Raw genomic sequence first — 22104 nt, forward strand, 5'->3', positions numbered from 1 at the left:
GAGCTTAGACTCTTGGTTCTCTTTTCCTGCTCAAAGGCTACAGCATTTCTGTTCTTTGGAATGCTTGCATTCCTAATAAAAATAAATGAAAGAGCAATAAATACTTACAGTTCCTAATCTAGAGGAGTGCTTCATTAATACGCTTTCTTGCTTTCCTTTCCTCATCCAGTACGGTCTTCTGAAAATCAGAAAAGTAGCATGGAACCAGGAGGGAAGGATGGTAGCTCCAGAAGAGCAGACTGACATTTCAGGCATGCACTAGAAGACAAGCACTGGGACCCACATTCCATCCTCACCAGATCAGGGGGACAGGAACTGTTGTCCCTGTGTCATAAATGAGGAAACTTGTATCCATCTCCATGACTGAACTTGGCAAGACACGTTCAGAAGACAAACTAAAATTATAGCCCTTATTTTGTCATTTAGTTCTAGAGTCATGAAAAGAGCACTATTCATGACTCCCTGCCAGTCCCTGTGCAGCAGGTTGTCAGGCTCCATTAGAATTCTGAGTGGCTAAGGTTAAGAATCATTTGATAATTTCTCTGGATGCCAATAAGGCATTTAAAAAAATACAGCATCCATTCATGTTGAAAGCACTAGAGAAAATAGGAATAGGAAGTACATTCTTTAAAATAATTAAATTCATATATGACAAACCTACAGACAGTATCATACTAAATGGAGAAAGACTAGAACCAATCAGGAACTAGACAAGGATGCCCACTCTCTCCACTTCTGTTCAATATAGTGCTGGAACCCTTAGCCAGAGCAGTAAGGCAAGAGAAGAACATCAAAGGGATCCACATAGGGAAAGAAGAAATCAAACTATCCCTATTAGCAGGTGACATGGTCCTAAATCTGAGTGATCCAATAAATTCCACTCCCAAACTCCTAGAACTAATAAATCACTTTAGAAAAGTGGCAGGATACAAAATCAAAAGTCAGTAGCTATTCTGTATGCCAAAAATACACAGACAATAGGAGCAATCAAGAAAATGATCCCATTTTCAATAGCCCCCAAAAGAGTAAAATATTTAGGAATTAACTTAACAAAAAATGTAAAAGAATTATTTAATGAAAATTATAGAAGCCTAAAGAAAGAAATCAAAGAAGATACTAGGAAATGGAAAGACATCCCATGCTCATGGATAGGGGCAACCAACATAGTGAAAATTGCCATACTGCCAAAATTGATATACAATTTCATCAATCCCCATCAAAATCCCAAGGACATTCTTTACTGAAATAGAAAGTATAATCTAAAGGTTCATATGAAACAACAATGACCTAGAATAGCCAAAGCAATTCTAGGTAAAAAGAGCAATGGAGGTAGTATTACAATACCAGATTTCAAACTCTAGAGCCATACAAAGCCATAATAACAAACACAGCATGACATTGGCACAAAAACAGACCAGAAGATCAATGGAACAGAAAAGAAGAAACAAATAAAAACACATACCTATGGTCACTTTATATACAGTGGAATAAACACAGCCTCTTCAGTTATTGGTACTTGGGCAGCCACATGCAGAAAACTAAAAAATGATCCCTGCCTGATGCCATGCCCAAACATTAACTCAAAATGGATTAAAGCTGGCAAGACTTGGTGGCTCACGCCTGTAATCCTAGCTACTCAGGAGGCTGAGATCTGAGGATCAAGGTTCAAAGCCAGCCTGGCCACAAAAGGACCTGAGATTCTTGTCTCCAATTAACCTCTAGAAAATGGGAAATGGGGCTTGATTTAACAGTAGGACAGTAGCCTTGAGCTAAAGAGCTCAGGGACAACACCCAAGTCTAGTTCAAGTCCCATGACCCGCAAAAAGAAATGGATCAAAGACCCCAATATCAGACCTGAAACCCTAAAACTGCTACATGATAGAGTAGGAGAGATACTGGAACTCATAGGCCCAGGCAAAAACTTCCTGAACAGAATCCCAGGGTCACAACAGATTGGAAAGAGACTTAACAAATGGGACTTCCTAAAAATAAAAAGTTTCTGCACAGACAAAGGCATAGCTACTGAAGTAGAAAGACAGCCAACCAACTTGGAAAAGATACTTACCAATAATACATCAGACAAATGCTTAATATCCAATATCTACAGGGAACTCAAATTAATTCCCCCCAAACCCAACAAACCAATCACTAAATGGGCAAGGGAACTAACAGAGACTTATCAAAAGAAGAGGTAAAAGTGGCAAAAGAACATATTAGAACATGATCAGTATCCATGGTCATAAAGGAAATGCAAATAAAAACACCCCTAAGATACCACCCTACTCCAATTAGAATGGCCAATATTCTGAACTCAGATGACAAATGCTGGCAGGATTGTGGAGAAAGACGAACCCTACTGCACTGCTGGTGGGAATGTAAACTAGTACAGTCACTCTGGAAGTTTCTTAAAAACCTTTCTCTATGACCCAGCCATAACACTCCTGGGCATCTACCCTGAGCATCATAACCCAGAATACGATCAGGACACCTGCTCAGCCATGTTCATCTCTGTTCATTCACAATACCCAACCAATGGAAACAACCCAGATACCCTACTACAGATAAATGGATACAAAAAATGTGGTAAAACTATGGAAAGCAATATGGCAGTTCCTCAAAATACTAAACATAGAGCTCTCCTATGACCCAGCAGTTCCACAACTTGGCATTTACCCAATCGTCCAAAAACAAGGACATACTAAATCCACTAGCACAACAATGTTCACTGCAGCACTATTTACCATAGCAAAGGTATGGAGCCAACTCAGATGCCCCACAGTTGATGAGTGGGTCAACAAGATGTGGTATTTATACACAATGAAATTCTATGCTGCTGTCAGAAAGAATGACATTGCCCCATTTGTAAGGAAATGGAAAGACTTAGAAAAAAATCACATTAAGTGAAATAAGCCAGATTCAAAGGAACATAGGCTCAATGGTTTCCCTCATTTGTAATAATCAGTAGAAACCTTGGGCTCTCCTAGCAGAGACTTACAATAGAGCAAAACCTAGATACATAATGTCATGGTATGACACTAAATGAAAGGACCTCCAGGATATAGAAACAAAAGCCACATAATGAGTGATTGTTGTCCTTAATGTACTATGTTATCTCTCATCTCTTTTGCTGTTCCTTAGTTATCTCATATTGTTACAGTATTTCACCTTGTTATCTGATATATTGTATATATGCTTATTTGGTTATTTGAAATAGGATAGGGAAGGGAGGAAAACAAGATGAGAGGCAGGTGTGGGGGGATGAAAATGGGGACCAAGATATGAGAAAGGATATCAATGTTTGTGAAGTAATGCACCTTCTATTTGGTGAATATAATGTAACCCTTCTAATAATTACAATAAAAATATATGAAAAAATTATTGAATAAAGGTAAAAATATTTTTTAAAAAATGTGGTGCATATACACAATGGAATTCTATATAGCCACAAGACAAGATAAAATAATGGCATTCACTGGGAAGTGGATGAAACTAGATTGAATCATGTTGAATGAGAGAAGTCAAGACTAAAAGAACAAAAGATGCATTGTATCCTTGATAGATGGATATTAGATCCAAACAATACAAGAGCTCAGGGACAGCGCCCAGAACAAGTTCAAGCCCCATGACCCACAAAATAAATAAATAAATAAAAACAAGATGAAGATTAAATTAGGGATAAATAAGTGAAATAAGAGTATATTTCAGAGAAAGTAAATGGAGGAAAGTGTTCTATATATAGCCCAGAGAATTTGAAAAGACTGAGGAAGTTAATTTAAGGTAGCAAAAACACAGGGAGACCAGAGTTCAGGTGCAGGAGACAAGGTCAAGACACACAGGTAAAGGTATGAATACTACAAAGCAGAGCTTTGCTTTTTTCCAAGACCTCCTTTGTAATTCCCCTCAGTGCACTCTGTTGCACCCTTTAATGATTATATATGACATTTAGTTAAATCCCTAATCTCTAACACTCCATTTTAGTATATCTTCCCTACTATGGAAAGTCAGATGACAGACCTCAGACAATACTCAATGTGCCATTTTAAGTGTTGCAGATTCCTCCTCAGCTTCCTGGGACAATTACAGGGGTGGAGTGGTATAGGATGGATTAAAGGAGGTAAGGAAAACTTTAGCCAAAAGGTGAACAAATGAAGCAGTGGTATTCACCAGATACTATGTTGAAAATGAACTACACAATTTGTGGGTGAGGATGAGAGGGAAAAAATCTGGGAGAGGAGGAGGGTGGGGTAACACTGACCAAAAAGAAATGTACTCTTCACCTGATTTAAGTAACTGCAACCCCTTTGTATGTCACCTTTACAAAAACAATTGACATTTTTAAAAAAATGTATACTACAGGTATAAGCTGTGATCACACAATGAAATTCAGAGTCCATAATGCAAGCCTGTGAAAAAACTGCCAGGACATTAGATAAGGCTGTGTATGACCACAACAATGGTCCCATTGACAGTTTCTCCAGCCACAAACATGTCATACATCTTCCTTCTCTACTATCAGCCCACTCATCAGGAGTCTGGGATGGGACAGCAAATCAACCTACATCTGTTGAAAGATGAAATTTTGGCTACAAAATTAGGTGGCTACAAACAGGTCACCACTGGGTTTCTGGGTCTCTTTGGTTCTCCCACACAAATTACACATCAGCTTCCCTCTCTCTCCATAACACAGAGAGACTGAGAGAAAATGAATGTAAGTAGGAGACAGTGCAGAACAGAGTAAGAGCCAGCATGACCACACAGGTATCACCAAGATCCCTCCTACAGCTGTCCACTATTCCTCTCTGTTCTTCATCTCCACTAAGAAATGACCATAACATTTGCTTAAAAGACCACTCTTCTTTTTCCAAAATGCTGCTCCTGGTACAAAAACAGCAGCTGGACTAACAGAGCCTTTCCACATGCTTCAGAATCGCTAGATCCTCGAATTACCCTGAAGAGTAGATAGGAAACTAATCTCACTCATCCAAGTTAATTCCTCAAATCCAGAATGGAAGGCAATGATGCTTAGATCAAGAGACAAATGAGCTCTTTTCCTGTGGCCCCATCACTTGAGTTTAGGACTGACCCTCAGCATAGGGATTCCTCAGTCTCCCTCATATTCTCCATGTGCTTGAAATTAGTTCCCCATCCCCGTTTTGAGGCCAAGATTTCTAGGTGTGGATATTCATGTTGCCCAGTGTTAGTGGCTTAAGGTCTTAGTTGCCTGCCCCCCAAAGGCCAATACTATATGTGACTGAAGGCATAGCATTTGTTCAAGAGCTATCATCTTGAAGAGAGAGAAGTACTATTGACCCTACAGCGCCATCTTGTGTGGCTCAAGGTTCAAAAGAATTTTATACAGATGGAAGATGGAAGTAAGAAGTCTGGCAAGAAGGCTACATAATGAGGAGTACTTCATCAACCAGAAAGTTTCCCCACCCCACCCCCCACGTTTTGGCTAACTTTCTTCAGCCTCCCCGGGATACTTCCTATAGTTCTTTTAAAGACAGAATTAAAAGACTAAGGAGGGCATTATAAATGTCATCAGATATTCTGGGTTCTATAAATAAAAATAAAAATCACTTAGGAGTTAACATCTTAACCATTTCACTGGGGCTTATTTTTAGAATTTAAAATGCTAGGAAAACAAAAATAGATATAAAATTTGTAAAAGGACAAGGTTGGCATAGAAAGACAGATGTAGAAAAGTATCTTAACAACCAGGTGTAGTAGTACAGGCTTATATTCCCCAGCTTTGTGTGAGGCCAAAATAAGAGAAAGGCAGGTCTAAGCCAGTCTGGCAGAAAGTTGGTGGGACTTTATGTAAAAGAACAAACTAAAAGAGAAAGAACTGGGATGGATTTCAAGTTGTACAATGCCACAAGGTCTTAACTTCAATCCCTGAACCAAATTTAAAAAAGAAAGAAAGGAAAGAATAGTAATTATGTGAATAATGCACAAAATCATAGCTACTCAGGTGACTGAGATCTGGTGATCCCACTTTGAAGCCAGCCCAGACTTTACTGCCCATGATATCCTTATATTCAATTACTACCAAAAAGCTGGATGTGAGGATGTGGTGGTAAACTACCAGCCCTGAGTTAAGGAACAGTGCCCAAGCCCTGAGTTCAAGTGTCAGTACCAAACAAAAACCCTTTCTTCAGCTGCATGCTGGTGGTTCAAATATGTTATCTTAGCTATTCAGGGGGCTGAGATCTAACGCTCTCCTTTCAAAGCCACTCCAGGGCAGGAAAGGTCATCCGACTCTTACCTCCAATTAACTACCTGAAAATCAGAAACGGAGATGTGGCTCTAAGTGGTAGAGACTAGCCTGGAGATGAGCTTTTTAAAGATCAGGGACAGGTCCCAGGCCCTGAGTTCAAGTGCTCAAACCCACCCAAAACGGTAACAAGAAAAACCCTTCCTTGATAACCTCCTCGCTTTACTTTTTGTTCTACTAATGAAGGTAACTCCATTAGCTGGTTCCCCTGTTCCCTGGAGGCTTGTTTTGAAAAAAAAAAAAGAATGCTTCTGATCAACCAACCTGCAGTTTGGGTTTGACTGACCCTCACTGGGTGGGTGGGCCTGACCCGCCTGTTGGCCTAATCTCACCTCCCCACCCCCCATAAGAGGGGAAGTGCCTCAACGTATTTAGCCTAGTTTTGCACGAAAAAGTTTTTACAAGGACAGTTTTAATTTTATCCCCTATGAACAGTTCGGGCCTATACCGCCCTCCCCCACCCCACCCCGTCTTGTTACCCGTGCTTTCTCTGCAGAACTTTGGCAGGGCAACCGTTACAAGGTTCCAAAAGCAAAACACCACCTAGCGACGCCAACGAGAGCCAGAGCTCAGCTTCCTCTGTGGCTTCGAACTAGAAACAAAATTTCCACAACAGTGTCCAGTTTTACCTCAGGCAATCAGGTCAAAACCCATCGGATCCTAACTGCGGGATTCCATCTTATCAGGAAACGGCCCAGAAAACGTCGGGAAGATGGCAGGCGCCGCGCGGGTGACGTCGGGAAGATGGCGGGCGCCGCGCGGGTGACGTCGGGAAGATGGCGGGCGCCGCGCGGGTGACGTCGGGAACACGGCGAGCGTCGCGCGGGTGATGTCGGGAAGATAGCGGGCGCCCCCGCGGGTGACGTCAGGAAAACAGCGTCGCGCGGGTCATGTCGGGAAGATGGCGAGCGCCTCTGCGGGTGACGTCGAAAGATGGAGGGCGCCTCGTGGCGGAGCCTGCAAAGCGCCATTTTGGAGTGTAGATGTGCTCAGAGATCTGCAGCCCCGTAGCCCTTGGGTGGCGCGACGCCCTCAGAGCCGCCCAGTGTCCACACCGGCCTGCCCTAGTCTGCTGCCTTCAAAATGCCTGCGGCCTAGCTAGTGCCCCAGACGGCCGCGTATGGTGTTGTCCTGACGCCCAAAGGGCGTCTCTGGGCAAAAACGAGTGGCCACGACATCCACCAACTGCCGAGGAAGCAAGTGTGGCCTCGCAGAGATCTTGGCCCAAGTGCTCCATGACTAAGTTCTTAGGCCTCAGGCCTGGCAGCATGGCAACAGTGCGCATGCGCCAACTACTGCGCTCCCCCTTCCCCCAAAGGACGCAGCGGGAGGGGAGGGAGGCAGGAACCACTTAGGCCAGAAGGGAAAAAAAGGCAGGAACTGCCAAGGCCAAGATGCAGAAGAAAAGAAAGGTAAAAATCAAATTGGTGAGGCCACCCTGCTTCTGCCTGACCTTTCAGACTCCATCCTGCAAGAGAAGTTTTTGTCTCAACTGGACCATGACCACCTAGAAATTGAAGAGAAGTGAACGCTAAAATGGCTCGTGGAGGAGTATCTTCTCCAGATACAGGTGAGTGAAGCTGGAACCAGGCAAGAGCCACAGTACCTCACCAAGAAAGTGAAGCGTTCTCCAGCCTCCTTTGGTGATTCAGTAAGATTAAGCTTGTATTGAGAGTCAAAGCCCAGCTCTGCAGTTCCAGTCAGACTGCTTGGTTCCTCCCCCTACACACACACCCTCAGCCAAAGAGGAGGAAAGTTCCATAAAAACCTCAAAGCAGCACTGATTTTGGGGTTTTTTTCCCCTGCTCAAAGGCTAGAACATTTCTGTTCTCTGGTAAACTCGTAAACAAAAGAGCTGTGTGCTGATGGCTCATGCCTGTAATACATCCTATTGAGGCTGGGATCTAAGGATCCCATTTCAAAGCCAGCCTGGGTAGAAAAGTCCCCATGAAACTCTATCTCCAATGAACTCAAAAACCAGAAATAGAGCTGTGATAAAAGTGGTAGAGTGTGAGTCTTGCACAAAAGAGCTCGAGGACAACACCCAGGCCCCGAGTTCAAGCCCCACAACCAACAATAATAATAATGCCATAATAAGTAAATGAAAGAGCAAGAAATTCAGTACCTAATCTGAAGTAATCTGCTTCTGTTAACACACTTTACTGCTTTCCTTTCCTCATCCAGTATAGCCTTCTGCAGGTCAGAAAAGCAGCATGGAACCAGGAGAAGAGAAAGGTGGTAGCTCCAAGAGAAGAGCAGACTGACATTTCAGGCATGTACTAGCAGAGAGGCTCCAGGACCCACATTCCATCCTCACCAGATCAGATGAGAACTGTTTGTCCCTGTGTCATGGATAAGGAAGCCTGTATCCATCTCCATGACTAGACCTTGCCAGACAGGTTCAGCAAGGAGGCCGATACCAAAGCCCCCATGTTCCCATTCATTCTTGGACCACTGGTTGGTCATAGGACAAAACACAATGAAATACTGGATGATATTTCCTGGCAGAGCCTCAGCTCTACTTGCCTCCCCCCTCCCCCTGGCCCCCCTGTCACATACACACACCAGTCCTGTGCAGTAAGCTCTCTTGAACCAGAAGAATCCTGAGAACATGGGGAATCTCTCATGGTCACTAATCGTCCTGATCAGGATTCTCCTACACACTACCTCCAAAGTCAGTGTTCTTAAAGATTCTGGAGATAACTGCATACCTGAGTGTTGAGGTTTAGGGTATTCTTTTTTCTTTTTTTTTGGCGGGGGGGAAGAGTCATGAGGCTTGAACTTGGCCTGCGCACTGTCTCTGAGATCTTACAGCTCAAGGCTACCACCCTACCCTCGAGCCAAGCCCCTCTTCTCATTTTCTGGAAGTTAATTGGAGATAAGAGTTTCAGGTTCTTTTGTGCCTGGGCTGGCTTTGAACCTTGATCCCCAGATCTCAGCCTCCTGAGTAGCTAGGATTATAGGCATGAGCCACCATGCCCAGTGAGGTTTGGGGTATATTTTATTTCAAATGTCCACCATCTACTTCACAGAATGGAAACACGCCAAGGAGTGTGGGAAAAGAGAAACATGATTGAAGTCTTGCTAATAGTTCTACACCCCAGATCCTGAAATTTAGAAATCTGCCCATACTGTCATATCTATCTGCCTCTTCCCACTTCTGTCCTCCATCTCCCCATCATCCTTATTTCCCACCAGCTCTTTCTGCATCCTTCTATCTCCTTAGCCTCTGAACTGAAGCAGGTCTGGGCCACCCCAGTGTGTGTGTGTGTGTGTGTGTGTGTTGGTGGAGGGGGGGTAGCTGTTTACTATTAGATCAAAGTGTTGCCTGTCTTCCCATCACAGATAGCACAGATAGCACCCAGGCTCAAGATCTCTTCTTAACTACTTTCAGCGATTTTTTCCAGTCCTGGGCCTTGAGCTCAGGGCCTGCGCACTGTCCTTGGGCTTTCTCAAGGCTAGAGCTCTACCACTTGAGCCACAGCACCACTTCCTACCTTTTTTCTATGTATGTGGTACCAAGGAATTGAACCTGGGTCCTAGTGCATGCTAGGCAAGCACTCTACCACTAGGCTTAACTCCCAGCCCCTTTTCAGTGATATTAATAGGACACATTTGTACTGAATTTTGTACTAGGCCTCAGGTATCAAACTATAGGGGTAAGGGGGGTGTCTTGCATCTTGAATTTCCTTACCCCAAGCTAAACATCTGCTTTTATATGATCTATAAGATTTCAGTGGGCCAGGAGTTCACCTAGTGGTAAGAATGCTTGCTTATCATGCACAAAGACCTAGGTTCAATATCTTGGTACCACATAACACAGAAAAAGCCAGAAGTGGTACTGCAACTCAAGTGGTAGAGCTCTAGCCTTAGAAAGCCCAAGGACAGTGCTCAGACCTGCATTTCAAGCCCCAGGACTGGCAAAAAGAAAGAAAGAAAGAAAGAAAGAAAGGAAGGAAGGAAGGAAGGAAGGAAGGAAGAAAGAAAGAAAGAAAGAAAGAAAGAAAGAAAGAAAGAAAGGAGGAAAGGAAGAAAGGAAGGGAAGAAAGAGAAAAATTCATATATCTAAAAAAAAAGATTTCAAGACAGTGTGTCAGTCAGTATGAGAAGGAAGTCTCCTTTGCTAAACAGTAAGGGGGGCTACAGTGGGCGGAGGAAACTCAGCTTTATTGTCTGGTTGTGTTGACTACAACCATCCTGTGTCCATGTCTACAAAACCACTACCATGGAGATTCCCAGGGTTTGAACTGGGCACAGAGTGGAGGACATGAGAACTCAAGTTCCTTCTCAGGTCTCCAAGGCACAGGGGCAGCACCTGCCTATCTCTAGAAAGGCTGACATCTCCCAGGCCCAGAGCACAGGAAAGGTGAGGTCCCTGGAAAATGGGGGAAGGGTCTTCCCACTCCCTTTAGCCTAGTGAAATTCCTCATTGAATAGGACAGTTCTCACAGGGAAGGGATGGCACTGTCTCCAGAGAGAAAAGAGGGGAATGAGCACAAAGAAAATAGGGGAGTGGGTGTGCAGGTGTGCTCAACTGAATAATCATAAGGCCTTAGAACGTTCTGGCCAACATCCATTTTCCCCCCACTATTGGTGCTTGAAGGCTATAAGAGAGGCAGAGCACTTCCTCCCAAGCCCAGTACACCATGTGCAAGTCACCACATGGGGGCAGCAAAGACGGGAGTGAGAATGTCAGCCGCCCCAGCCTGTGGGCTGTCCTCTCCTCCCCTCAGTCTTGCCGAACTTGCTATCTTTGAAAAGAAATAGGAAAGCACATTTCAGGGCAAAGCCACTGGCTGAAATGCAATGTATATAGGAATTTATGGCATCAAGCTGAGCCAAAAGTGTTCAACTCCAATTACTTAGCTCCGCCAATGCAACCAGAGGCCGCAATTCACCATAATACATAGATATGGCTACATGGGTCAAATTGTATTCCCATAAAATCTTACTTACCAAAGATCCAACTCCTGTTTTACCAGAACATACAAATGGATCAGAATGACATTGAATGGGGAACAAATAAAGAAAAAACATTGTAAAAGACCGATATGGATTTAATGAGACACATTCCATATTGGTGTCGAACACCAAGAGGCTGTCCAAGGAACCATCATTAAATAAAACAAGCCCAAAACAATGAAACGCTCAGATACACAAGCACACTCAAAAAAAAAAATCTGTTACTCTTTGAATCATTAAATTAATCCCTATTTTTACATACACGTAAAATAATATTACAGTGAAAAAATATGTGCACAAATTTCAGAAACATAATTTGGATTGTCTATGAACACAGATTAGCTTGTACTTTTTTCAGATATGTACAGCCTCTTGATTGCAGAGACTACATGGCTCAAAGGGGTAACTGCTCATCTTCCTCCAAGTCAGAACTGGAGATTCAAACCACTTAAGCCTTGAAGGAATTCCAGTTTTTGCTTCAAGGGCAGCCTGCTCTTGATCAAACTCACAATGAAATGAACAGTACACTTGCTTCCCCATCATGAATTGGAGGCAGGAATCTTTAGATGAAAATTTCCCAGAGTCAACCACAGTCAATAGAGTTTGCTGAAGAAAACTATCATTTCAAGACTGAAGATGATGAATGACATTTTGATGCAAGTTTGGTCCTTGAAGAGGTGCAAGAAGAAATGGAATCACATTTAAAATCCACCCTGGGGTGGATGTGAGTGCGTGGTTGAACAGCATTTTTCTGCTAAGGGGTTTGCTCACTGAAGAGACAGTAGCTGTGCCATGTGATGAAAGATAAAAACAAAAGAGGGCCCAGTAGTTGGGCCTAGTGGTAGAGTGCTTGTCTAGCATGCACAAAAACCCAGGTTCAATTCCTCGGTCTTACATACATAGAAAAAGCTAGAAGTGGTGCTGAGGCTCAAATGGTAGAGCTCTAGCCTTGAGAAAGTTCAAGGACAGTGCTCAGGCCCTGAGCTCAAGCCCAGAACTGGCAAAAGAAAAAAAAAGAGAGGCAAATGACGTACAAAGATTTCCACTACTGTTATTTTCCATTTGCCTCAACCACTCCCTACGGAACCCTCTCTATAACTGTAGATAATGACACACAGCTGATGCTGACTAGACAATGTGTAAAGACCAAATAACCCACTAAGTAAAAAAACCAACAATCACAGGTAACCAAATGTTGGATGCGATTTTACAGACACAGACTTGTGAGAACTTAAAACAGCCAGGCAGAGGTAGATGAGCATGGAAAACACACACACATACATACACACACACGACACAAGACTCCCTACAAACTGGCTATATTATTTTTGTGTAAGTCTTTATAACACTTGGAATTCAGACAAGAGTCAGAATAAATAATGGATACTTTTTTGCATAATTCTTGACTCAAAAAAAATAAGTATCACTAACAGGAACATCTCCTATTTCCATTTGTGAATAACAAAAAATTGATTGAGGACAAGATCATCATTGACATACAAGCCCAGATTATGACATATTCTCATGTTCTTATAACACCAAAAAAAAATGCTTTCCAATAGTCCCCAAAGAGGTTCACTGATAAAACACAATTGATCAAATATAAATTAATAGCAATCATAGCAATCACTGAAACTTATAGTTTTAGAACTGTAAGAACAATCTTGTAGCTGTTTTCCCCTTTCTGTGGTGCCAATGATTGGTGATAATGCTTCCATGAATCAAACTGGGTGATAAATGTTAAAAAAAAAAAAAAAACAATAGTGCTTTCCACTCTAACTTCTAGAGGCTAACCTAGGGGAGAGGTTTTCAGTGTAGGGAACTGGAATCTATACAAGAATCATCTAACTATAGCCTCCTACTAGAAATGACACATAGCTAGGACACCTGAATACAGTGACAAAGTCCAGCTTTGTCAATAAGGATACCTTTGGCCCTTCAGGGCTAGCTTTGAGTTCTCCATCAAGTATATTCAGTGTCCCTGCTTTTTTATTTTTCTTATTTTGTTGGTTGTGGGGCTTGAGCTCTGGTCTGGGCCTGGGTATTGTCTCTGAGCTCTTCAGCTCAAGACTAGCACTCTACCACTTGAGCCACAATACCACTTACCTGGTGGTTAACTGGAGATAAAGAGTCTCACGGATTCTTGTGCCTGGGCTGGCTTTGAACCATGATCCTCAAGATCTCACCCTCCTGAGTAGCTAGGATTACAGGTGTGAGCCACAAGTGCCTGGCCTGGCCCTGTTTTATTCTATAAATCCTAACAGGTAAGGAGAGCTGGAAAACACACCTATTCACAGCCCTCAGCCTTCCTGTAAGACAGCTCAGCGCACTATCTCTAGACCTTTTCTAAGACAGAGGTCATATAATACTGTTTTACCTCACAAAGACATGAGAAACTAACAATCATTAAAAAGCATGATGCACTTCGCAAATGCAAGAGTGCTATTTTGGCATCAAGGTAACAACTAGAAAACATTCATTACTTGTGCTATTTGGCAATTTTGCATTTACACTTTTCCCTGTGCCTTCCTGTGTAAAGTCTTGCTATGTCTACAATGCCTCTACACATAGGGGGGAAAACTCCTGCCTTGACTAGATCCCTTATTTAACATAGATGGAGGTGGGGTTATTGGGGTTAGGGTACACACATGCAAAGTGGAGACACATGAGACAAAGGGGCCTTCCATCCCAATTAGCCATCTTTGCCTTCCTGGATTTCTCACATAAGACCAAGCAGCACTTGATGGTCTGGAGGTCACATGCCATGGCATGCCTCAAGTTGACCTGTCCCATTTCACCCCGCATTGAAAAGGTTACAAGTGAGACTTTGAGGAAATTCTGGGCCTGGCACACATCTGGCCTTGGACATAAGGGACCAGTCATCCAACCTGGATCCACCCAGCAGGTAGCTAAGTGTTTTCAAAGAGCGGGAAGCAGCATCTCCCAGGAGAGCTGCGAACCAGTTACAAGGGGTTTCCTAACTTGCAAAGGGTGCCCCTTAAAAGGAAGGCATGTGTTGTGTTTTGTTTTTCTGCTCAGTTTTCCCCTAGATGTATCAAAATAGCAGCTAACTTGTGGCTCACAAACAAGGGACAGGGGGGAATTTATACTAAATATCCCCTCATACTGAATTTAAAAGGTTCTCCCACTATAACTGATGGGGGCTTTGGAGAGGTCAGGGTGAAGACGGGTTTTACCATCTCATGGGAACCGGAGACAATGGCTTATACCTGTTTAATTTCGTCCCATAACTCCCCAACGTCACTTTCCTTCTCCACAGATTTCCCACGTATCACAGCTACCCACCCTATTGCTCTCTGCACCCCCCATCCCCTTCCTCAAGGGCCTCAAAACTCCTGCTCTTCCCGTGCAGACTGCATTTTTCGGGGTCACCAGTGAACTCACACACATCTTCCAGAAGTTCATCCACCAAAAGGAGGTAGGCGAAACATAGCACCCCAAAATTACTGACTCAAAGACATCCCTGCCAAGGTCCACCGAAAGGCCGTCTCAGTCACTTCCACCTCTTCCCCGCACTTGTCTGTACAGGGTGCCTGGCCAGGCCGCCCCTGGACCCCGGTGGCCCCCGCCCGGCTCCCCGCAGCCCGGGCCCTAGCACAGGTGCAGCTTCTGGTGCTGCGCCAGGTGCGTCTTGTAGCGGAAGCCCTTGCCGCAGGCGGCGCACTTGTGCGGCTTGTTGCCAGTGTGGATGCGGCGGTGGCGGATGAGGTGCGAGCTCTGGATGAAGCTCTTGCCACACTCGGCGCAGGCGTAGGGCTTCTCGCCCGTGTGCGTGCGCTGGTGCTGCGTGAGCGTGGAGAAGTCGCCGAAGCGCTTCTCGCACTGGCCGCAGCCGAAGGGCTTCTCGCCCGTGTGCACGCGCAGGTGGTTGACCAGGTGCGAGTTGCGGCCGAAGCCCTTGCCGCACTCGCGGCACACGTAGGGGCGCTCGCCCGAGTGCGTGCGCTTGTGCGTGAAGAGGTGCGAGCTGACGCTGAAGGTCTCCCCGCACTCGGAGCACATGTAGGGCTTCTCGCCCGTGTGCACGCGCTGGTGCTTCACCAGGTCCGAGCGCCAGCTGAAGCGCTTGCCGCACTCGCCGCAGCCGTGCGGCTTCTCGCCGGTGTGGATGCGCTGGTGGTTGGCCAGATGCGAGCGACGCGCGAAGCCTTTGCCGCACTCGCCGCAGGCGAAGGGCCGGGGCGCCACGTCCGCACCCGCGCCCGCCAACGCGTGCGCCCGTCGGTGGCTGAGCAGGTGCGAGCTGAGGCTGAACGCCTGGCCGCACTCCGGGCACGGGTAGGGCTTCTCGCCGGTGTGCAGCCGCCGGTGCTTGAGGAGGTCGGCGCGCCAGCTGAAGCTCTTGCCGCAGTCGGCGCACAGGTTGGGCCGCTCGCCCGCGTGCAGGCGCAGGTGGTTGGCCAGGTAGGTGTTGCGGCTGAAGCCTTTCCCGCACTCCCCGCAGCGGAAGGGCTTCTCCCGCGGAGGAGGCCGCGCCCGCGCCGACCCGGCCGCGAAGCCTCCGGCCACGCCCACCGCCGCGCCGGCCACGCCCACCGCCACGCCGGCCACGCCCACCGCCACGCCGCACTCCCCCGCCAGGCCGAAGCGCTCCAGGCCCGCCGCCTCCGCCAACCGGTGCATGCGCTGGTGCTGCGCGAAGGCCGCGCCCGGGCTGAAGCTCTCCCCGCAGTCCGCGCAGATGGTCGGGGCGTCCATGAGACTAGCCACCAGGCTGTCCAGCTCCCCGAGGTCCACGGCCAGGGGCAGCTGCGGCCGGTGGAAGCGGCGCGGGGCCGGCTTGTCGCCCCGGAGTCGACTCCCCAGCGAGAGCTGACGCCTCCAGGGGAGGACCGGAGGGGGCGGCGGCGGGTCCTCTTCCTCCTCCTCCTCCTCTTCCTCCGGGGCCTCCTCTTCTTGCCCAGGGCCCCGGGACCCCGACAGTCCCGGGAGCATCCTCAGGCTGGCCACGCCGGCACTGCTGTCCTCCTGACAAAGCCCCTCTGCAACAGAAAAGACAAGTCGGTGGAGGAAGGTTACTGGGCCTAGGCCGGGTGGAGCGTGGCTGGGCACTTCCCCAGCCCTCCAAGGACCCCTGCCTCCTCCCCCGCTCCCCCCGCATCCCAACCTCCCTCCCAGCACCCACTGGCTCTACCTAGAAAGCCAGAGATGGCCAAGTCTACCCCTGGTGGGATTCCAGGAGAGCTTCATCTCTAAAGGAAAGGGACTGCTCACTCGAGGAGCTGCTAATGCCTCCTCTTCCTCCTCCTCCTCCTCCTCCTCCTCCTCCTCCTCCTCCTCCTCCTCCTCATCATCATCATCAGTTGTACAAAGGGGTTTCAATTCAGGTCAGGTTGTGAGTGCCATGCGTATCAATTAATGTTAGCCCACCCTTCTCCCATCTCTCCTAACTCCACCCATATCCTCAAATTACAGGGTTCTATATTCACACGTATGCAGTGACTATTATGAAGGTACTAATGCCTTTTAGGACTCTGGCCTCAAAAAACAAGATCACTCTAACCACAAAACAACAAAAACAAAGAGCAACATGGCTTGCTTAGCCAGGCCTTGGACAAAAATTTTAAATACATTGAAACAGGCACCAGGGGCCTGTCTTCCTAGCTTATTCAGGAAGCTGAGATCTGAGTATTGTGAACCCAAGCCAACCCAGGCAGGAAAGTCTGTGAGATGACTATTTCCAATTTAAAACAACAACAACCAAAAAAAAAAAAAACAAAAAACCCCAAACAAACAAAAACAGAAACAGGGCTGTGGCTCAGTGGTAGAGTCCCAACCTTGAGCTACAAATCCAAACAACAGCACAAGGCCCTGACTTCAAGCCCCAGTACCATCAAAAAATAATGAGAATTATAATTTTAAAATAAGGTAAATGTATTTGGTCCATCTAGAAAGGCTTAAGATAACAAAATTTAAACCCAGACAAGATAAAGACTTGAATGATGGGGGAGGGGAGGGAAAGAAGACTCAGTGCCTATGGCTGAGCCCAGGAAGGGGTCCAGGACAGGGATCTGTTGATTCCTGGCTGTTTTATTATCTCAAGCCCAGGGCACTCAAGGAAGTCACTGTCATATGGAAGGCTGCATGCTTGAGTGTACTTTGAGGGAGGAGAGTAGGGAATCTGGCACTTGCTCATGGGAAAAAGGAATGTAACCTCACAGTTGTGGTCATAAATTATTTCAACGCATTTCTGTCCCCAGGGCATGCACCAAGCCAGCATAAAGCAATGAATGCCCAAAGATGGGAACAAGGAAGTAGACAGAGACCCAGCATTTACTCTTTCAGATCAGAAATAACCAAGGAGATAATCTCAGGGCTTGGGACAACTTGAAACGCAGCCATAGGAACCTACACAGGCCACTTACCATTGACAGAGGAGAAAATGACTTCACATCTAGATACTTTGCCCAGTTCTGTGCTGATTCTTTAAACACAGCATCTCAATGAACTCTTCCAACAATCTGTGAGGCAAGTCCTAATGTTTCCTCTGTAGTTCTGCTGTGATGTTATTACAAGTGGTAATTTATAGCAGTTCCCTTTGGTGTAATCTACTGTGCAAATGCATACCAACACAACCTTGATGAGGACCAACAGTGGAAAAACTCATAAGGGGTAAGTTGGTACAAAACCCTAGTCTCCTCTGGAGAGCTACCCAGTGAGGATGCTGCCTCTGGTTTTAATTCTAGAAGTGAGGATGGGGCAAATTCCATAGAAACTCTAGCCTCTTACCTGTGCAGATGTCAGACTCTAGTTCCTCCTCTGGAGAGCTCCCTATCAGAGCTTCCTCCAGTGGGTTTGAAGCCATCTCTGGCTCTAGGTGGCCTCCCTCTTCTGCATGCTGTGCATTAGAGTCCATTCTTCTCTCTTCTGGGTTTCCTTCCCTGTCCTCAGAGTTCTCAAAATCAGAGCCCATTCCGTGGATTTCTGAGTCTTTCTATTCACATATACCCTGATTATCTTCTTATTCCATCCAAGAAGAAAAGGCCAAGGGAGGTGACCAAGGGAGCCTGCTGTAGACAAAACACAGAAAGGCCACATCAGCCTGGACACATGCCCTCATCATGTCTGATTTCCACACCCATTAAAATATCTAGAGATCCAAGCTCCACATGGCAAATCTTCTCCTCATCGTATGTTCCATTGAAAGTCAGTTTGAAGTGGGTACAGAGGAGGGTGTGTGAAGGTGTGGTGACTATGTTATAAGGCCACATGAGAAGATCACTGGACCCAAGCTAGATCTGCCCCTATGTATGAAATAGAGCTGAGAAAACCCAAGGCTCAAAAAGAAATACACACCAAACACCTGTGACTCATGCCAGGAATCCTAGCAACTCAGGAGGCTGAGATCAAGAAGATCTTGGTTCAAAGCTGACCCATGCAGAAAACTCCATAAAGATTCTAATCTCCAATTAGCCAGCAAAATGCTGGAAGTAGAGTTCATGTTCAAGTAATAGAAGCAAGCAAGCCTAGCAAGCACAAGGCCCTTAGTTCTAACTCTAGTACACACACACACACACACACACACACACACACACACACACACACACACAACACACAAACATAAGGCCCATCACTTAAGAAACAGCACAAAGACTAATGTTGCTGTCTTACAGTCTATCCTTACTATTCTTATTAAGCTTGCCTACCACAATCCTTACTACAATTTGAAAATCTTCTAGCTAATTATGAGTGCCTTTACAAAGCCAGAGAAGAAGTACATTCAATACCCAAGAGGGACCAGACATATCACAATATGTAAACATTGTATCTAAGATCACTTAGCACTATCAGCCTCCTTGTGTGTGTGTGTGTGTGTGTGTGTGTGTGTGTGTGTGTGTACATGTGTGGACAAATACTGGGGCTTGAATTCAGGATCTCGGTTCTTACTTGGCATTTTCACCCTACCACTAGAACCTCTGCTCTACTTCTGGCTTTTTGGTGGTAAATTAGAAGTCTCACAGACTTTCCTTCCCAGGCTGGCTTTGAACTTCGGTCCTCAGATCTCAGCCTCCTTAGTAGCTGAGATTACAGGTGTGAGCCACTGGCACCCAGCTCAACTTCTTCTGCAGCAATATTTGCTGAGTAGTTGGAACTAGTAATGCAAGACAATTCAAGCCCCAGCAGGTCTGGCAGAAGAGGTTAGGATGTCAGAGGAAGGGATACAGAGGGCCTGCTATCTTCAAGCCATCTCTCGAGCTCTAATTATATATTTTGCAATATCCAAATTATAGATTCTAGCAGGAACACAAACACTAGAGACAACTGGTAACTTTCATACAGAAAAGGCCAACAGGTGACTTATAAATGACATGTCAATTGCAATCCTTTTGTACAACTACTTCCAAGATAATAAAAAAGAAATTAATAAGTATTACAAAAAACTGATGATAGGAGAAAATCCACATTAAAGCCATAAACCTTTTCAGAAGTTAAGTCCTTTAACAAATTATTGTCCTCTGTCACTTCTGCCTGACATTGCTTTTCCTTCCAGAAGTCGCAGCACGTTTTTGGTGTCTGCGCTCTACCACTTGAGTTACAGCTCCCAGCTTTCTACTAGTTAATTGAAGATGAGAGTCTCTGAGATTTTACTGCTGACTTCGAACTACAGTCCTCAGATCCTTACCTCTTAGATAGCTAAGATTATAGATATGAACCATCCAGCAATAAATGTGTATTTAACCAGGCAAAAGGCTAGCTTTGTTGTTAATATGATTTTTTTTGTAGATCTATTAAGAAAAACTTGCAGTAATTTTAGAAGCAATCAAAAAACAAGAGCAGGAGTTTCAATTGCTTCACTCTAGAAGACTTATTTTAGGAAATACTATCCACACACTGTGGAATACCTACAGTGGTTATTCAAGCACATTTCGTTCCAATTCCATTCCCACTCATTCTCAAAATAAAAACTAGCAACATGTTTTCCCAAGCAGAACACTTAGCCAGGAGCTGGATAATAAGTAGGTAGTAGGGCAGTGTGATGGCTTTATGGCTAGATTAACCAGGATGTAAATTATTTCCTCTTTGCCAGCAACAAGTTACATGACCTTCCTCTGAATCCATGAAAAACAAAGTCTGCTGCCACTTACCTTGTAGGATCTGGAAGCATATTAATGTTTGTAAAAGCCACTGACACCTTAGTGAGACACAATAAATGACAGCACTACTCCATTATAAAACTTCAGCCAAGTTTTACTTAAAAAAAAAAATGAGCGTAAAGTCAGACACTGATGGTTCATGCCTGAAATCCTATCTTCTCAGGGCTGGGATCTGATGGTTCAAAGCCAGCCTGGGCAGGAAAGTCCATGAGATTCTTATCTCGTTAAGCAACAAAAAAACAGAAGTGAAGGTGTGGCTCTAGTAGTGCAAGCACCAGCCTTGAGTGGAAAAAGCTAATGGACAGCACCCAGATCCTGAGTCCAAGACTCAGCACAGGGGAAAAAAAGAGAGAAAGACAGAAAGATACACTACTGGCAAACCTATTATCTTTATGGGGGCAGGAGGCATTCGGGACCTCACACTTCCCTTCCACCTTCTAGCCAGTTGCTTAGGGGAGACAGAAATGCTCTGTCCTGACTGGGGACAGTATCCTATTTGAATACATCCAAGCCACTCATACTGCTTAGATGGAACAAGACTCCCTCCACTGCTAGGTCACTTGGGGATGACACATATTGCATGTGGAATAACTAGGGGGTAGCTATCTCCTGGGGCCGCATCAGGAATCAAACTGGCTTGTAGCTCCCTGGTGGCATTCTGCTTCCCTCCCTTCTGGCCCCCAGCTTCCTCTGGTGCCCCCCAATCCCCAAAAAGGCAGGCAATCACCCAAATAGAAAGCGTCAGAGGAAGCTGGACCTGGTAGGCCCTGAAGCAGCCAGTAGCAGAGATAGCCAGAGGGGGTCGAAGGCTCACCTGAGAGCAGCCAGCAGGAGGGGAGGGGAGAGGAGAGGAGTCTCCTACTGAGGCTGGCAGGTAACCAGGCCACAGAGTTGTCCTGTATATGGCAGCTGTCCTGTATATGGCAGCAGGCCAGATGCAGCTCCCCCTTGGCCACCTCCACAGCTCCCCTCCTGTGTCCTAGTCCTTACCTCTGATAGGAGACAGGGGGCTGCTTCCCACGCCCCTGCCCTCCACACTCTCCAGAGGGAACACTTTGCATGCTAGACGCCAGGCAGGGACAGCAGATTGGGCAGAGGCTGGAAAAACAATTTCTGTCTGTGGTTCAAAAGGCTAAACTCATGACCAGCACTGGGGTCTGGTCTAATCAAGGATTCTAGGAGTTAATCATTTGTCATCCTATGGAGTAAATAGTCAACCAGAGCTCAGAGCAGGAGCCATTAAGGCCCTGCCTATGCCCTAGGGAGCATCTAGACAGAAAGGACCCCCACATCATCCCTCCACCCCACACCCCCACAGCAAAGGAGGATTTCCAAGTATTTATAGGGGATGCCTCCACTGATTCCTGATGAGAAAGTTCTACCTGTTCCTTTTTTGGGGGATCATGGGACTTGAACTCTGGGCCTGGGCTCGGTCCTTGAGCTCTTCAACTCAAGGCTACTTCTGGAGCCACAGCACCACTTCCGGTTTTCTGGTAATTAATTGGAGATAAGATTCTCTCGAACTTTTTAGTGCCCGGGCTGGTTTTGAACCACGCTCCTCAGATGTCAGCCTCCTGAGTAGCTAGGATGACAGGAGGGAGCCACCGGCCAGGCTCAAAGGTTTTTTTTTGAGGGAGTGGGGGTGGGGGAGGAACATAAGTGTCTAGTGAGCACATGACACTGGGTTCAGAAAGGAAGAGGGTGTGGAGGAAGGGGAGGGGAAGGGAAGAAAGGAAAAGAGAGAGAAGA

At 45.8% G+C, this 22104-nt stretch overlaps 1 protein-coding gene and 1 long non-coding RNA gene across 5 annotated transcripts in view; both read right to left on the reverse strand.

Moving 5' to 3' along the window:
- Positions 1–7001, reverse strand: part of LOC150061210 (uncharacterized) — a 172094-nt gene extending 165093 nt beyond the window's left edge. For all 3 annotated transcript variants that reach the window (XR_016535799.1, XR_016535800.1, XR_016535798.1), the window contains exons 1-2: positions 6907–7001; positions 109–178 (exon numbers count right to left, since the gene is read on the reverse strand). This is a non-coding gene — a long non-coding RNA (uncharacterized LOC150061210). The remainder of the gene's footprint in view (positions 1–108; positions 179–6906) is intronic.
- Positions 7002–14851: 7850 nt separating this feature from the next.
- On the reverse strand, positions 14852–18208 carry Znf697 (zinc finger protein 697). 2 transcript variants are annotated; one of them, XM_090333667.1, is made up of 4 exons: positions 17990–18208; positions 16631–16634; positions 16446–16485; positions 14852–16228 (listed from the first exon to the last, which is right to left on the reverse strand). In XM_090333667.1, exons 1-4 carry the CDS (start codon positions 18171–18173, stop codon positions 14852–14854), a joined length of 1605 nt encoding a protein of 534 aa, XP_090189793.1. In that variant the 5' UTR covers positions 18174–18208. The 2 variants fall into 2 exon arrangements, with proteins under 2 accessions (XP_090189793.1, XP_090189792.1); XM_090333666.1 differs by lacking the exons at positions 16446–16485; positions 16631–16634 and having other exon boundaries at positions 14852–16242.
- Between the last annotated feature and the right edge of the window lie 3896 nt (positions 18209–22104).

The sequence above is a fragment of the Megascapheus bottae genome, chromosome 6 (assembly GCF_031878675.1).
Source record: "Megascapheus bottae isolate mThoBot1 chromosome 6, mThoBot2.hap1, whole genome shotgun sequence".
Classification (NCBI taxonomy): domain Eukaryota; kingdom Metazoa; phylum Chordata; class Mammalia; order Rodentia; family Geomyidae; genus Megascapheus; species Megascapheus bottae.